Consider the following 18343-nt stretch of genomic DNA (forward strand, 5'->3'; position numbering starts at 1 on the left):
TGTTAAAATAAAATTGAAAGAGTGGTGGGGGAAGAGAAAGAGAGAACAAAAGAAAGGGGAGGGAGGAGAAATGGATCAGCAGCAACACCACGGCTCCAAAGCGGCCTGCTCCCATCTCTCACAGCTCCATTGAATAAATCACCCTGCATTTCCAGCTGCTGTGCTTCAGCCTTCAGTTCTTGCAATGCTAATAACTGGGCTCAACTTCACAGGGGAGCACACACAGGGTACAGTTAACAGAAACCTGTCCATCTCCACAGCGCTGAAGCATCAGGCTCAATAAATACAGCAGGCAGAGAATGACACAAAAGGTCCAGGGCATCTGCAGGCTGGTGGCTGCTCACAGAACTTCCACACTGCAGCCACCAAGGCTCCAGAGGACAGGAGAAGGGACACTCCCACCCCAAATGTCACCCCCCCTGCCTTCTACCTTCTCATTCCAGCACTGGTTAAACACTATTCCTACCTGCCAAGGTCAGAGGTGAGTGAAATTACCCCCTGTACCTCCAGGAGCTTGCCAGCTCTGCACACTAGATCTGCAGGAAAAAGGCTGAAGTCATGGATCAATATCCTGGCATGTGCAAAGAGCCACAGGACAGCCCCACCGAGACCCCCTCCTGACCCCTTCCCCCTTGGGAAGCCAAGGAAAGGTCAGAGTGCCTTGCAGCTCTCAAGGGATCCTGGCTCTGTGCTCCAGGACTGGACACTGACACATGACCTTCAAACAATGAAAAGCAAAACCTCTTTAGTGAACTTTAACAGAACAGCTTCCTCTTGACATCAGGGAAACTCACCCCACCCTGAGCCAACTGCTCTGTCCCATACTGCTGAAACCATGGAGGAAATTCAGAATTACATCCGAGGAGACTTTGGCCTTTCACCACCTCAGCATCCCTGCTCTTTACAGAAAGAGACAGGCCAGTTTCAAGGATTCACACCTCATTACAGAAACCACCACAGGGCAATTTAATGAGAGACCAAAATATCAATCCAACCATAGCATACCAGCATCAGTGAGCCCTCAAGCCCTGCTACTGAAGTACCTTCTCGTGGTGCTCCAGCCAGCAACTGAGTCCCAGTTCTTTCTTGCAAGGGAGGTGGGAGAAGATGGAATCCTAAGCACAGGCTGAGTCCCAACCAGCAATGGATCTGTTTGTGCCTGTGCAGTTGACCTATAAAGGTCACTTACTTCTGTTTCTCATGTGCCCGAACTTTAGAGGGAACAATTATCAACAGTTTCCAAGAAGTCCAGTGGGACAAAATATGTGGATCTTACTGTGGCTTGGCCATGAATGCTTCCCTCTTGCACAGTCTACTTATCGTTTTCATATCCTTGCACTGATGGCTTCTAGACCAGTTCTGGGCCAATCTTCTGTACCAGCGTGCACATAAAAAACACCTCTGGATGTGCAGAGCAGACCCAGAGCTGTGCCCTCTGTGGCACAGCACCCAGAGCAGACAGCGAGATGGGCTCCTTCAGCATGTTGTGATCCCCACCAGCCTAAAACCCTCCCCTGCACCTTCCTGCCCCACTGGCACCAAGTGAAATGTGGCAGTCACCAGTGCCTCGAGGCCACCCAGGGCAGTCGTCGTGTCACAGGAAATCACCCACCAGGATACCATTGGCAAACCAAGTAGGACACAATCCAGGAGGACACAAGAGCACTGCACCACATCAGAAGCCCAGCATGCTCCCACCACCCCATCAAACAAAGGTTCAACGCATGAACCCATATTCATGTTCAGTTCGGCATCACTGTGCACTTTGAAAATGGTGACTGTTTGGTTTCTCTGGCTTCTTGGAGCCAGCAAGGAGGACTGGGTCGGTTATGTGGAGCTGAAAGGGCCAGCAGCAGAGCAGAACAACACTGTGCTGGGGCAGGCTGAGCCACATGACCACCCAGCACCCCAGCGTGCTCCTCCTGTTCATGCCCCGTGCTCTAGAGCTACTGTCACCTTAACTGAGTCAGCAACACATCTGGCTGGGCAGTCAGTCAGGCAGTAATGACCAGGGAAGGTCCTACAAGTTATACTGTACCCTGGAGGCCTTTGGACTCGGTAATTCAGGCCGTAGTACTGTTTACTGCCTCGTAAAGATGACACATACTTAAGTTAGTGCTTTGACAGCTGGAACATAGAGGATGCTCCTGGCTTGAGCACGTGCAATTAACTCTCCAAGTGCCACAGAGAAGCATTGTGCCATCGCAGGAATCCAGCAGAGGCCATGCTGGGGCACCTCTAACAGCTCAGCACTCCTTCCCTGTAGCAGGACACAGCACTTCCCACCAGGGAGGGAAGCTCCCACGCTTGTTTAAAGCTCCTGACCCTCTTCAAGTCACATACACTCTCACAAACAGCTCTCAGGTAACCTCAGCACACATGCTCCTCAAGGACAACCTGAAGGACATCACTGTCAACCTGAGGACACGGGACAGAGAGGAAAGAAAGAGCACGTGTCCTGCCTGCAGAGACTTAAAACGCTGTATAAGACAGATAGGTCTTGTCAGCTGCTGTGCCCTCCCCACCACATCACCACCAACAGCAGTCCCTCCAACGGCCACACACTCACACACACAGAGTGAGCCAGGGGCTGCAGTGCCCACACCAGCACGCCCAGAAGACACAAAGCATCTAAACATTTGCTGTAGGAAAACATAACCCAAGGAAAACAGGCCATTGTGCCAAGCTTTGCTAGGAGATTCTCTAGGGGGTACATAAAGCAATGATGTGCCCAACGCCTGTCACTGCATGTGCCATGGAGGCTGCTGTGCCATGGGCTGCAACCCTGCAACCCTGTGCAAAAAATTCTTTTCCACATTTCAGAAGCACCAAGGGCTCCTCCCTGCAGACAGCCACAACAGCTGTGGGGTAAGGCAGGAGGAGAAACCTCAGCTCCTCAGCACAGAAGTTTAAAAAGGACCCACTTGCTGGTGGCCCAGGTCCCAGTGTTGCATGGGGCACATGCTAGCCAAGACCAGGGCTGTGAATAAAAGGTGTCGTCTCCTTGCTGCCCCAAGGAATCAGGGGGAAAATACATATACATACACACACACATCTATCCATCTATAGTTTGACTTTTCCAGTGTATGCAGGTTAAAATCAGGTTTTCAGGAAGACAGAAGATCTTGCTTGTGTCCACCTTCTCCCCACTCCACAGTTGGGGAATGCTACTGACCAGGGGGTATGAACACCTTGTCCTTTCCCTGTCAAAAGGTGACAAGAGCCAGCCTCCCAGCATCTCCTTTTGCTCTAGTCAATCTGCCACGCTCCAAATGCAGGAGCCCAGCTCTGTGTAACTACAAGCCCCAGCATGCAATACCACTCTGAGCTCTGGGAGCAGCAAGGCTTGAACCAGTGCGTCTGGAGACAAAAACTGAGCTCTGTACCGCTCTGGGCAAGGGCAGGCGAGACCCCTCCAGCTCCCGTCAAGCTGCCGACTTGGCAGCCTTTAAGCACCTGCAGCCCAAACTCTCATCCTCACCCCATGCACTGCCCCAACGCTCCTGCCGATTGTCCCATGGCCATCCAGAAGGGCTGCGTTCACACTTCACTTCAAGGTTCCTTCTGGTTTGAATGCCCTGCTGCAGCCTCATAAATGCCATCTGTAACACAGGAGCAGCTTCCTTCTCTTCAGATCAGTTCTTCACACCTCCTTACAGTGACCTTCAGCACCTACCCCTCGCCGGGATTCAGTGATGCTTGTGGGCACGGATGCTGTGAGATGCACCGGCTGGCACGGGCTGCCGGCTGCAATACTGGTGCCTTGCCAGCGCCAGGCAGAGTGGGAAGGCTGGCAGGCGCGGCAGGGCGAGAAGCACGGGAAGGTATGCAACTCCAGCAAAAGCCCAGGGCAATTTGTTGAGGAGAGTGGCTGATAAGGCACAGCTACCTGGGTGGGTTGTGGATCCCTGGGCAAGAATAGACCAATGCAGCCCCAGCTTGCCAAATGCAAACAACATCCAGCCACAGCTTATCTCTCCTCTCTGTGCCCCTTGAACAACTGCCCTTCTGTTCACAGCAGCTCTGCATGGGGGGGTGTTTCATCCAAGGGAACAAAGCCCTGCAGAGGGTTCATTCAGTACACGCTCCCCTCCGTCTCCTCCACACACGAGCACCAGCCTGCAGCCGAGATGGGACCAACACAGGCTTTTAGTGCCATGGCCAGCTTGAGGCAGGCGCTTGCAGCGAGGGGTGAAGAGAGACTGCAGCTCTGCATGTCTTCCCCTCTCCCTTTCTGAATCACATTAATCAGAGACCTGAGTCCAGAGCCACTAGTGTCAAACTGGTCAGAGAAATCCAACATGTGCCTTTTGCAGCAACCAGTACCTGGTAATTTTGGAGGAAAGCAACGAGCTCCAGAATAAATCCAGGAAACAGCTGGCCATGTGGCAGCTTGGAGGGGAAGAAAGCTCCCTGCTCACACTACGGGCAGAAAGCAGGAGGCTGTTCTTGCCCTCACTCCCCCTCTCACAAGCCCACAGCAGCAAGAGCATGAGGTTAAACCCAGCCCATCTCCCTCCAGGACAGATGCTGCATAGTGTTAGCTGGATGGGCTTATAGTTTCCACCTTAGCTCTTTCACATGACACTGGGAGAAGAAGAAATAACTCCCCCACTTTCCTACATTTTCTCCTTCCTTGCAGCAGCTCAGCCAGCCTCCTGAGCTTCCTGCTGTCATCACGTCCATCCATCAGCTCCTTCTGGAGGACTGAGACCGCTTTACAGCTCCAGGCTACATGCGTGACACCTCTCGGGGTGGGGTAAGTGATTTGCCATGAAACACTAGACCAAGCTCCTGCCTCTGCAACCAAAAAAAGTCAAGGGAGCAATGCAGAAGGGTTGCTCTGGAAAAAAAACTCTGCTCTGGCTCCTCTTACTATTTCCTACTCTTAAAAAAATAAAAAACCTCAAATTTTTCACCACTTAGCAATCCCTTTCCCACCCACCCCCAACACACCTGCATCTGGAAAGATGCCTGCTCCAAACAGTACCAAGGGGCTCTACCAGGCCCTCCAACCACACGTTGCTGCTACACAGAGTACAAGGGGCCAGCTTCTTTCACAGCAAAACTGCATCTCCAGGATCTCTTCCCAAAAGAGATGACCACGTATCTATGCAAAGCCAAAGAGGGGTGCTAACCTCCTTCATGCAGTGCAGCATCCTGAGAGCACCAAAGCAAAATTCCCCAACACCTGGCACTCGGAGAAGGACCTGAACCTACTTTCCTGGAGCATGAGTGCTCAGCCACCGCAGTCAGGTGCTGCTTTCCCTTAAGGTTGGCACTATCAAAGGAACAGGTCTACCGTGCTCTCCATGCTGTGACAGCAACACTCTAGGAAAGGGGTTCAGGCATTTCTGTTCAGATCTTAGCCAACCCCGCTGTGTAAGACAAGGACACACACTCCAAATTACTCTCTGCCCTGGCTTTTGCTCTCTCTCTGGAGAGGATAAGCAAGCAGGATAGCTCTCTTACCTGCACTTGTGGGAAAAAGAGATGGGGAAGGTTGAGGGGCAGACGGGGAACAAAGGGAGAGTTTGTTTGGGTACCTACTGAGAACTTCAGTCTCCGCTACTCCGTCATCCTCCAAGTTCTTCACGGCTCCAGAACTATAAATAGCCTCAATTTAAACAACTAAGAGGCTTTGTGAGTGAGCAGACTGCTGGAGCAGCCAGCATGGAAAGCGGATGGGCAGGGCTGGAAGCCTCAGGCGGATGAAACAGCACACCATGCTGCTAACTCCCTGGCACTGCACACTTTCTTGAGCAAGACACTATTCCAGCTGCTGCACGCTTTGGTGAGAACTGGCAAGCAAACAGTTACAAGCCCAATGTTCCCATCAAGCAGGTATCCACGACAACCTGCAGCACTTTACCAAATCCCAGCTCAACTTTGATGCCACAACAACTTCCAGAGGGAGCACAACCCGCACAGGGATGCATCTGCCTCACCGTAGCACCTGGGGAACACAAGCTCCGCTCCAGTGTGATGAACAGGCATGTCCTGAATATCAGAGCTGATGCTAGTATCCTTGTGGTTTGGAAGAATGGTCTCTTTCTCCCTCCTCATGCCTCCTCTGTGGATATAGAGTCAGAGCAGATTTTGGTTATCCCCAGCTTTTCCACAGCCACACGTCTCTGTTCTTTGCATGGAGGCCTGGGAGGGGACTTGGACCAGCTGGACCCCACAGGTCCCTTCCAAACTCAACCAGTCTGTGATGCATGCAAGGTGCAAAATCAACTCTCTGAGCACACCCAAATCCAAGCTGGTTGCTGATAAAAACCAGGGGACTGAGCCTGTCCCAACCCACAGCCCCAGGCCCAGCTCTGTTGGGGTAACTGTACTCCAAGGAGCACGGACACTGGCCCACGGAGGCTGTCAGACCTCCTGAGGCTGACACCCAACCTGAGGTCCAGTGACAGAAAACAGAAGCAGAGAAACCCTGCTGAGTCACCTGATGCTTTACCAGTAGCTTTTCTTCCCAGACATCTCACTTCTCTTCTGGGCCTTGGTTTCCCCAACAAGAAACACATCCTCCAGACACCAGTTCTGCTCATGTTGCAGTCAGAGGTGAAGTGCCACAGCACAGGAGAGTGGGAGGAGCTGCACACAACCACGTTCCCCCTCCACAGGGCTCCCTGCCACTCATCGGTGTGCCAGTGTCCCGTTATTAACATCTCCATGAGCCTCAAGACAGCTCAAAGCCCCCAAGAGAGGACTGGGTGATGTTACCCAGCAGTTCTGACTTGCTGCTTTCCAGGCATTTAAGCCACGGGGTTCACAAACACCAAGGTCACGGATGCCTCACTCTGGGTTTCTCTCCAGAAGTAAGAGGCCCTTCTGGGGAGCAGGGGCAGTGGTACAGCAAGCGCCCTCCCACCAGCTGCCAACAAAAAAAAAGTAGGTTTCTTCGCTTTCCGCTAAAAGCAGAGGGATTTCTATATTTTTAGCATTTAAAAAAAAAAAAAAAAAGAAGAGTCTGTTCCTCCCTCGGCAGTCATTGAGGCCCAGAGGTGTTTCATTCTGAAGAGGCTTTTATAGAAAAATACAAAGCCTTTGCAAAACGCCGTGGGAAATCCCAGAAAATGCATATTCTCTGGAAAAGGAAGGAGCTCAGAGAGCTTCAGCCAAACCGAGTGGTGGGCAGAGACACTTAAGATTCAGCTGCACAGATCTTGCAACACTTTCCCCAAAAAACCTCTCCTGAGCAGAGCAAACTCGAGCAGTTCTCAGTTCTCAACAGGACTCTGTTGCTCTTTACAAACCCTGGGGAGTGGTGACTTGGTGAACAGAAACACCACCCGGGAGACAGTTCAGTGCCCTAATTCCCTCCTAACACCTTTCAGATGTGGAAGGAGGCACTCTGGAGAGGTGCCACAGTCACTCCCAGCTGCAGCAGAAGCCACTGTGAGCCCCAAACCGTTCAACTGCAGCAGCCACAGCAATGGAGCTGTGTCCCACTGGCAGCACCCAGACTTGTGGCACTGCACCTTGCTGCTCTCAGCTTCACAAAGGGTTTGGTACATCAGGAAGCTCAGCCACGATGGGTCTGCAGGCTCAGCTGAACACTCACATCCAGCCCGGGCCAAACACCTTTAAGTGTACGAGCAAGGAGGAGCCCAAGGGGACATGTAACAGCCAGAATTCGTCTGGCTACACACAGTTACCAGGGATGTATTTAAAAACATCATCTTTGCCCTAAGCAGAGATTTCAGCAATAAGATCCCTCTAACTAACATGCATATAACCTCTACTCTGTAAGTAGCTACGTCCTCCTGCAGCGCTGGGGAAGGCAAAGACATGCTCCTGTTGAAAAGGTGCGACGCTGACACATAGAAAGAGACTGTGCAGCCTGGTCCAAAAGAGACCAGGGACTCAAATCTGGATGTCACAAGTCTACTGCTTCTATAATTAAGGCCCTTTTTCTTATTCCTCCTGCCCACCTGTCTTCAGCAGAGAGGGAACTCCAGACCACCAGCCTCACCCAGGCAGCAGGAGACAATGCAGCCTCCTCCCAGCTTCTAAAATCTTGAAAGCCAAACAGCATGGATTTCTTCCCTTATTCCCACCCCACTGTCAGGGAAGCCTCCCTCAATTCTCTCACCAAGTGCAGGCTAAAGTCACTCGTGAATTACTTGCATCCCTGTTTTCCTGCCAAGGAAGGTCTGCGTTCACCCCGAGACAGACCAGAGGAGGTTTGGCTCTGCCCTGCTCTAGAGCAGCCAAAGCATTATCAGCCCTGCAGACAGGGACAGAAAATCAGCAGGAAAAGCAAAGTCTATCCATGAACTCCTGTCCAGCCTCAAATTGACTCCCCCATACTCCACTTCCTTCCTGCACTACAGGACTCCAGGGACGAGGACATTCAGAGGCAGCGCTACCTACCCTGACTTGTTCTGTTGACTTACTTAATTTTTTAAAGAAATATATTTATCTGTTCCTCTCTGGAAACCAATCATCCGCTGCTTCTTCACCCTGTTGTTTCACCCGTCTCGCCATGGGAACTGCAGGTACTTTGATGCCTGACAGCCTGGCTGATCTCAGCAGGTCTTTTGAACCCACTTCCATAATCACTGCCTAAAGCGAGTTCTTCCCACGCAATTCACTGCTCAGTGAATCACGGCCAGTGATTTTCCTGTCTCCAGGAATCATGCAGCACTTAGCCAGGATGAGTTCTCTTCTCCCTTTAGCAGGGGAAATACATAATTATCAGAAAAAACACTCTTGTCCTAACAGGACAAAGGCTTTATCTGCACTGAGACCGGCAGTTCCTGTTCTTGCCCCAGCATCCGCTCCACCACGAAGGCTGGTTGTTCAGGAAAATTATTTCCACGTGTCAAGATTTCATTTAGTTTCTCAAGCTCCTCCAAGCTACAGACTTTGAATCATGAGCCGTCTCTGCTGGCATATACAAGGCTGCAGAGACACAACCTTTTCAGTGTGCAGTGCCAGCTTTGCACTGGAAGCTCCTAAATCTCAGTGCTGGCTGTGCATGGGTATATCGGGGTATTCATCTGTGAGCTGTCGACACCTTCCCCAACTCTTCAAGGCAACAGAGGAAAAACCAGCAGTCTGGAAGGAATAATCCTGCAGGAAGGACCCAGCTCTGTTCACAGGATCCCTCCAAACTAGAGGGGACAAACTTACACAGCACAGATCACCAACCAGAACTGTGGGTGAGCCACAAAGGTTGGTACACACAGCAATGGATGTGGGGAACTGCACAAAATAGCCTTTTTAAAGGCCTCTTGGGCATTGCTAGGAACTCAAGTCCATGACTGAGAGCAAAGACAACAGCTAATTGGTTTCACATTGTTACCAGCTCAACAGGGAAACCCAAGACAGGGCTACAAAGGAGCAAAGCGTGACGTTGCTTCCCTCAGAGTCTCCCAGAGTTGTGCACCGTGAAGCACTTTCCGGGACTCGCAGCAGCAGAAAGGCAAGAAAACAAGGACTGCATGACAGATACTACATGACCATCACAGCAAACGCCTCCAGTGGAAAGCCACAACAGCTCAGGGACACTCAGAAGCAAGCAGCTATTCCTAAAAGACTAGCGGCTCCAAACAGACTCAAGCAAGTACAAACACCCAACCAGGCTGGAATCTACACAAAGCAGGCGTTAGGCAAAGGCTTAAATATTACTAGCACAAAACACGGCAGCCTCTGTAGCCAAGCCCCCAGGCAGAGGATTTTTAGATGCTTTTGACATACCTCTCAACCTGTCAGAGACTGAATGCAGGACACCAGCCCTCCGACATGAAGAAAAATTCCTCACTGCAAGTGGCTGATGGGGAAGGGGCAGAAGCAATGACTGAGAGACACATTTGAGGTGCTGATTTCATCAAGGAGGGACAGAAATTGAGGGTTGGAAACACCGAGCTCTTTTTCAGAGCAATTCTGTTTTGGTGAGTTTTATTCTCCCCGGATCTGGTATTCAAAAGCATTTCACTGCTTTTGCATGAAAACAGCTTCTCCTGCTCTTTTGAGTTCAGAAACTCTTGCTACTTATCGCCACCCAACCTGGAGTCACAATCCTCCATCTGTGGTACCTACAGTGTAGTTGGGAGGTCAGAAAGAAGAGGAGCCACAAGAACATGGCAAACTTGTTAAAGGAACTGAGATCCCGTTCCCAGGCAGCCACCTTCACAATTTAGGTGAGTGAGGAAGAGCTGGGATGGGTCCTGCAGTCTATCCTGCAGGAGACATCAGCAGCCCTGTAAAAAGGACATGGCTTGGCATCACTCAAATGGGTGAAAATTTGGCTCTAGCTTTCATGAGGAACTGAACTGAGCCTCTGAACAGAAGGACCTGACACCCAACAGGATGCAAAGCAACTTATCTCCCAAATGCACCGCCCCGGATTCAAGCTGAGAGGTAAGCAGGTAAGCAGGCTCCTTCCCCTCCTCCTTACCTTCGCACCCGGTGGTGTAAATGCTGGTGCTGCCGTGTTATAAGGGCACTTTCCCAAACAGGGCCACTGTGACTACTCCTATACCAGCTCACGGCTGGGTGCCCCGGGTAGGGTGCGCTACTGAAGCCATGGTCCGACTCCGTCTCTGCGGCCAGCGATGAGGCAGAGCTCCCCATGGTTCCCCCCTACCCAGGCCACGCTGAGATTTATCCTAGGTTAGGTCCAAGCCAGTGGCACGGGCAGTTCGGGTGGAATAGGCGAGGCGCTGCGGCATGGGCTGCTGTAAAGATCCCAACACACTGGAGAAAGGAAGGTCGGTTCTGATCAATAGTTGAGAAAAAAAAAAAAAAAAAAAAAAGAGAGAAAGGGGAAAAAAGGAAAGAAAAAGAGAGAAAGATAAGGTATGATTTCAGCAACAACCCTCCAGTTTTAGAAGCCTATTAATGCATGCTCTGACCAGGATCCCCATCCCAGCGCTCACTGGGATGGGAAGGGCCATTTCACTGTATCCAGCTTTTGCTGCCTCAAGAAGAGCCCTCCATAGTTAAGCACCAGGAGTTCCCAGGCAGGGGGAAGCAGCCTGACTGGAGAGGAAAGCACACCAAAGGCCAGAGAAAGCCCTTGCCAGCACAGTAAAGCAGCAGAAAAGGGGACAAGCAAGCCTCACTTAGAGCCCAAATCAGCAGCCCCTGGGAATCACACACACAAAAAGGTTATTCTGAAAGCCCTGGGCTCCGACTGGCACACCAAGGTTTTAGTTACCTCAGCTACGAGGAGTACAACTTGATGACTTGTATGCGGTGAGGAGATTTTATTTTTCTTTTATGTAAACTGAAATATCCCTCTTTTCCTGTTCCCCACTAACATCACAGTAAGGCTGAAAACGGACTGCACAAGTATGTTTTCTGTGACTACTTCACACAGTGCAATGAAATACTTTCAGCTCAAGCCAATTTTTAGCTGATACTGAGCATGCTCCTACCCACAGAAGCAGGTTTGGGACTTTGACTGTTCTTCCTTTTCTCCCTCTCTCTTTCCTACTTTTTAGAATTCATTCTTTGAGCATCCTCAGTTAAACTACAGAAACACTTCATGTCCTCTAGTATTCAAAGAAGTTTAACCACACACATGTCTCTCCTTAAAGGAAAAAGGCACAGCAATCTGGATGAGTGTCAGGAGGAACAGATCAAGGGAACATTTAACAGAGCAAAAAAGAAGAAACAAGGAAGAAGAAAAATTTACCCACCAGGATTTATAGAGATGAATGAACCATAGAAAGACCTTTGCGAAGAAATTACTTTGTGCTGTACAAAGGCTGAAATGAAGACTCCTAAAATACAGTTTTTCAATCCCAGGATTGATCTAAGGGATCAAGAAAGGCCTTGGTAGATAACAGACTCTCGAATGCAGCAACTCAAGAAGCAGGTACAGTTTTGCTACGAGCTTAATACCAGAACGTGCCTGCATTAGGCCACTAGCTGGAGAATGTTAACTGCTTTGTCATGGTCTCGTCTCTGTAACCTGCAAAGCCTGGACTAACAAAATAAAACTGAAAAAAAAAAAAGCCCAAGAACACAATTTTCCCTATCTCGATTTCCTCATTTTAATTGGTCTGCCTAACTGCTGTGCATCAGCCAACACATCTCCATGCTTTGCTTCCCGCTACCTGCCCAACAGCAAGATTTCACTGATTTTTGCAGATCCAGCCAAAGTGGATCCTTGGCGCTTCCCCTCTCATTTCCTGCTATTCAAGCAGTTAATTTGTAACAGATCTGAATTTCTGGCTAAATGAAAGCCATGTGATGTGAGGGGACGAATATTTCCAAGTCTCTTCAGCCCAAGTCTAACTGGAGACATCGGTTGTCCCACACCTGCGGCACCTCTGGCTTTTCTGCCTCATCCCTCGGCGGCTCTCCCGTCCCGGGCGCTGTACGTGCTCCAGCAGCCACGCTGCACGGCAGCAGCAAAGCCACGGGGGATGCAACTAAGAGACCTGCGAGGAGAACAAACCGTCTCTCACCTCAAGACTTGGGTTCTACCACGAGAAAGTAAATAAATAAAGGCAAGATGGGTAGAAACACAGTCCCATACAGTTCACTGCAAGCTGAAACAGAAGGCAGGATGCTCAGTCAGTTAATAGCCTTTCTCCCCCGCCTCCAGCAGAGCTAAACTGACAAATAAAGCAACTCCACAGGCTGGTTTAAGACCACTTCCTCAGCTGACTCTCAAGCTGGAAAAGCAGAGCAACCCTTTGCTTCCTCCTCCTACACACAGAAACGCCAGTTTAGCTCACCACGACGGGCGAGAGACATGCCTGCTGCCCGCATTACTGCTGGTTCCCAACGTGTTGCTTGTGTCTCGGCCCGTCCTCCTCTGCCAGGTCTGCCCCAGGGAGTCTGAGCAGGCAGCTCAACGCAAACACTCTGCGGGGAGAGGCGAGGCTGGGAGTCCTGCTTTAAAGCGGTGCAGTAAAGCCCCACGGTGGGTGGAGCTGGGGAGAGGAAGGGATCTATAAATAGGTGGAGGATAACCTAGCTAAGTCGTAGTTATCTCCAAGACTGCCTGGTCTAAGTGGGCTGCTTGGCCGCGAGCGCTGCATGAAATCGGATTTCTCCAGGCAAAGCAGTAAATCCTTTTCTTCAGGGTCACCCCTCACGCTAGGTGAGAGCAGCCAATGAACAATATTTAGGGGGGAACGTTGGCCCAAGGAAAGAGAGGGCGAACCTGTTCAAAAACAAGAGGAACAGCAGCATTACAGCTCAATGCAGAGCATGTACGTGCTCGCCATGCCGAGCCAGAAAACGCCTTTGGCCAACACCAAGCAAGAAGTAAAGGTGAGAATGAAAACTACATTCTAGCATGGGAAGGGGTCAATTAAAGAAGCCTACAAAGAAGAAAGCCTCTCTGGAAGCACTCAGCCTTATTTTGAGGAACTTCTCCCACTGGGCAGGGCGATGCCCCAGAAGATGCCCTGCAGGCACATCGCCCGTGCTGAACAGGGGAGGCTTCAGCTGCGGAACAGGGGAGCAAAATGCCAAGAGCTCCTCTGCCTTGGCAGGAGGGAGCAGGAATTTCCTCCTAATTAATAAAGCACTGCTTCCACCTATCTAATCAGGAGAGGAAGCAACAATGTGAACAGATTGAAGTGTCTTGAGAAGGGTGGATCTCACTCATGGAAATTAACAGTTAAGCACCTTAGCAAGATGCTGAGTTTGGATTTTGTTTTTTTGCCCCTTGCAGCTGCAATAATTACTGGGTTTCAACTGACTCTGTTTAACTGCTCCCAAAATAAAACCAGATTTGAGCTATCCACCCCCAAGCCACTCGCACCCACTTACCCTGCTCTGTTGTATGTGATGCAGACCCTTCCTCAAACTGCCCCACCAGCACCCTGAGCAGCAGGCACTTCCAGGGAGCTCAGGATGGCAAAGCTTTCCCATGGAGGTTCCTCCTGCTGCCGAGACAGCAGAGCAATCACCCGGATGCTTCCAGATAAATCCTATTCCTCACCACCAGTCAGCAGTGCTGACCCTTTGGGCCCCAGCTCTTCTGTCACCCAAAGTGAAGTAGGCAGGAAGGGTGGGGAGCTGGGTCTGCCCAACCCCCTTTCCTTCCCTCCGGCTTCAAAGCAGGTTTTGGCTCTGAAGAGAGCAAAAAATGAAAAAAGGGAACTAGCTCATGTGTTTTAACGTATCTAGGAAGTTGCAGGATCAACTTTTCCAAGGATCCTCCTCGGATCAGCCCCAAGCTCTTCCCTTTGGCACGCAGCAGGAAGAAGAGACAGAGGACCCTGGAGCTGCTCCAGCCCGCTGAGGAAACCAGTAAGACAGACTCACCCCAGTTGGTCCCATGTGAAGAAGCCTCTTCCTCGTGAAGGGATACCCCATACATTCCTTCTCTTATTAATTTATTCATCCATTCAGCAAAAGCCAGCTTAGCTCCTGCCTGAGTTTTCCAACCTCTCTTGCTTCTCAGCCTCCAAGACTCAGGGACAAGACTTTGTCACTGCATTAATTCCTCCACTCCCCCAACCTATAAATAAAGTCACCTCTGAGCTACTCCCTCGCCCCAGAGAAGATCCAGGGATGAAAACACAGCCACCCCGCACACCAGACAGCTCGTCTGAGGTGCTGGGGCAGCAGCTGGCCCAGGAGAAGGCACACCATCCCTCAAAGCTGTGCCCAGAGGAAGCCACACAGCAGGAGACTTTCTTCTAGGATTGAAGCTGCAAGTACCAGCCCTCCTCCTCCTTCTGGTGTGCAAACTCCCCTGCCAGGTGGCTGGCTAAGATGAGCTGGGATCTGGTACCACCCTCAACAGCAAAGGAAGAGCTCTATACTCTCACTCATGTGCAACCTGCTGCTTGCAGGGAGAAAAAAAAGGTTCCTGAAGAGCTTTGAATGTCCAGTCCCCACACAGAGCCCTGGCAGTAGCAGCCTCCTCTCAGGGGACTGCAGGATGTGACTCGCACATCCCAAACACAAAATAGTTCAGGGGCAGATGAGTGCAGCTGGAGGAGTGTGGCTGACTTGGGGCATCAAGCTGGAGGAGACCACTTCATACATCATGGAGACATGGTCAGCTCTTGGCCCTCTAACAGTCTGGCCACCACACACAGCAGGAGATCTCCCCACCTACCACGAAGGGAGGCACACGCTCACGGGGTCCAGGGTAAGCAGGAACAGTGTGAAGGGGTGGGTAAGGTACACAGCACAAGACACGTCCGTGTAAGAAAGTTATAAAGTCGCAGAGGAGGTCAGGCATGGGATAACTACAGAAGGATGTAGAGAAGAGGCCTGATGGTGTGTCATGCCAACCAACCAAGGAAAAGAAGCTCAAGCATTTGTGTGCACAGCAAGGGATACACAGGCAGGCTCCCAGCTCCACAAGGCAGGGTGGCGGAACCCGAGGATGTGCAAAGCCAGGTACCAGCACCAAGCAGAGCATGACTTATATTTACCAGGCTGAAATGACCCTGATAAAAGACATAACCCCAGGGGAGGAAGGGTGAAGCATCCCTCTTCTTCACAAGGCCAGCGGGAAAAGAGCAGGCAAGCAACAAGACATCCACCTCAGACAGAGGCAGTACAGATTGAAGTCCAAGATGCTAATCACCAACCCAAAGAGAACTCTACGGCTCAAGTGCAGCAAGAGCTCCTGTCATCACCTGTGGGACCGCTGTTGCAAAGCAGCCAAGCAAACTGGAATGCTCCATGCTGAGCAGGTGTCTTGCACAAAGTTGTTGTCTTGGTGACAAGAAACAAAGTTTTGCTGCTCTTTATTTCTGCCCTCACCTGCCAAGCCAGCACTACAAGGCAGCCTAAGTGCTGCAGTCTTGGCAAGAAATTAAGGTGTGAACAAATTCCAGTTCCGTGCAAAGCTTCTGGCAGGGAGGGGTGGGAAGGTACCTCCAGGGACAGACTGAGGCATAGGTATAACAGGAAGGACGGGCCAGCGGTTGGCACACTCAACTGGAACGTAGGAGGCTTTTTCAACCCTCGTGCTCTACCACGGAGCTTCCCGTGTGACTCGGGGCATAGTCCTGTGACTCAGAAAGCACTGCCTTACCTCCCAGGGCCAAGAAGTCTTCAGGTTCGCAAGGCACTAGGATGACAGGCAGTGCACAAGCACCGCAAATGGGAGGACAGGATAAATGGAGAGAAGGGTAAAACAAACCCACCCAAATGTTTGTTATGGGGCTGCAGGGCTGAGAGAGAGGTGAGTCAGACGTTCTGACCTTAGAGGAAATCTAGGGGACTGGACACTGCAAATCAGCTATTTTCCACATCACAGTGAGAAGCAAGATTGGTACGCTACTTGCTGAGAAATCATTAGATGAAATCAGCTGCCTGGAAACAGATTGCCAGATGGGCTGTTAATGAGGTAACAAGATAATTTAACCTGGAGTTCTAGACCAGCACAGAACAGGACCTTACGCCTCATGCTACGCTTTAGCAAAGTCCAGAACAGCAGCACATCTTTCTGGCCACAGACATTAACATGCAAAGGCAAGCTTGAGGATCTTTACCTTCTTTCAGCTGCCTTGAAACTGGTTCTGGCTCAACTTTAACACAGAAGAAACTCATACACAGCAGCTGAGTGGGGCTGAGCTGCATTTAATGCCCAGCACTGACTCTTCATAAGTATGCAGGCAGAGGAAGAGGTGTCCAAAGCCTGAAGTGAAAGATTGATAGGAAAAGTAGATTTATTGTAGAGCCAGCTTAGCCACAAAGCAACTAGCATCAAAGTCTGAAAAAAGTTTCCTCTTCTCCCTTGCACAGGACGCTATAAACCAGTGATAGATTATCCAGTGAGCTACTGGAAATTTATCAGGGTCACTTTGAGAGAGGGGATTATACAGATTTGAAAGGACAATCAACATCTTAATTACAAACTACAGGGAGAAAAAGAGGGAGAAGCAGTCAACAGGAAGTTTCTTCAAGATAAGGGTTAACTTCAAAACCTGTCTCCATTGACAACTGAAGAGCAGGAAGGTCCTTTTCTGAATAAGCATGAAAATGACAACAAAGGCACTGCCCTGAATGTACACGTATTTAAAAAAAAAACCCACAAAACAAAACAACCCACAACCAAATCTCTAAAACCCTAGTGCTCTATTAAGTCAATTAACATTGCTTCAATGAAGTGCAACAAGCCGCTTGTATCCTCCAGTTTACTAGCCAATTGTGGCTGACTTTCGAGTGCAGTGTTAACAAAAGCGTGTGTGGGCTGGCATGGTTCAACTCATTAGCAACATCGCGGTAATGCCACAGAAAGAAAGACAAGGGGAAGAAACAAAACAAGACAAGCCACAGCATCCAATCTGGGGAAGCTTTACCAGCAGATCTAATTTCTAGATCTTTTCCTCCCTGTGTTTATAATCCTTGTAGCAGAGTCCTGTCATCCTACTCAGCCCACAGACTGCCCCAGCTACAAAACATGCCAGGCTGAAAAATCACCTCGACAGACTGCCTGCTGAGACCAGTTGCATTATAAAAACAGGAAGCTTTTACTTGCCTGCTACCAATATGCTATAGATTTAATGGGAAGTAGAATGAGCGGGGATGCTTTGCAGGAAGAACACACACACGGGACCCTTGCCAGGAAAATGCATCTTGAGTAACACATGTGCTCTTAGTTTCCTCTTTTTTCCAGAAAGGTTTAACTACACTCTGGGTTACCCAGCAGCAATAAAACATTTTTTTCCCCTTTCTCACTTACAGCAGAGTGTTGATTAGTAAACAGCAGATCTTCCTGTCTGAGGCTGTGCCAGCCTGTGCAGAACAGAACTGTTGTTATTGCACATTCACAGCTAGAGATAAACATGAATAAGAGCCACGAATAAGAGCCAGGCACTGGCTCTTCAATACATTGCTTTATCAGGTTCACCTTGATTCAACTGTTTCTGACAACATCTCTCCCTCCTGAAGGGGCAAGATGGCACAAGTAGCAAGGACAAACATTAAAAAAGAAGTGACAGTAGCGCAAAAAGTGCTCTTCTGTACTTGCTAACATTCACAAACTGTGCAGCTCAGAACTCCACCTGCACTCAAAACACTCAAAAGCACAACACGAAAATAAATGGGCCCAGCAAAACCAAGCTCCCAAAAAGAAGCAATGGAAGAACAAAGTAGCTTTCAACACATTTCTCAAGACAAATCTGCATCAAGAGCCATGACTGGTGCGGGACATAAAGGTCACAGCGAACCAGGGAAGGGAAAAAATTTGCAAGTCATCTCTCATCTGCAAGACGACACTCTGCGATGGCACAAGTACAATAAACCAGCCCAGGAAAACTGGATACTGGAAGTCAGAGGAGGGTTTCTAACCTTTCAAAGAGCAGATCTCTGGACCAGCTGCTCCAGAAGCACTGGGAAAAAAAAGCACAGAGTTAGTTCCAACAATTAGTTCCTGGACAAGTTCATGACCTGC

The 18343-nt window shown here is 50.1% G+C and overlaps 1 protein-coding gene across 14 annotated transcripts in view; it reads right to left on the bottom strand.

The window, feature by feature from the left end:
* Window positions 1-18343, bottom strand: part of CAPN15 (calpain 15) — a 61600-nt gene that overhangs the window by 34314 nt on the left and 8943 nt on the right. For 4 of the 14 annotated variants that reach the window (XM_074841538.1, XM_074841535.1, XM_074841531.1 and 1 more), the window contains exons 4-5: window positions 18241-18281; window positions 10412-10731 (exon numbers count right to left, since the gene is read on the bottom strand). The exons of 1 other annotated variant lie outside the window; for it this stretch is intronic. In XM_074841538.1, coding sequence (XP_074697639.1) covers window positions 10412-10587 — 176 coding nt within the window. In that variant the 5' untranslated portion in view covers window positions 10588-10731; window positions 18241-18281. Of the gene's footprint in view, window positions 1-10411; window positions 10732-11657; window positions 11774-12704; window positions 12840-13749; window positions 13835-16439; window positions 16586-18240; window positions 18282-18343 lie in introns of those variants that run through there. 9 more of the 14 variants (XM_074841532.1, XM_074841539.1, XM_074841537.1 and 6 more) reach the window with 9 other exon arrangements.

The sequence above is a fragment of the Strix aluco genome, chromosome 15 (assembly GCF_031877795.1).
Source record: "Strix aluco isolate bStrAlu1 chromosome 15, bStrAlu1.hap1, whole genome shotgun sequence".
Classification (NCBI taxonomy): Eukaryota; Metazoa; Chordata; class Aves; order Strigiformes; family Strigidae; genus Strix; species Strix aluco.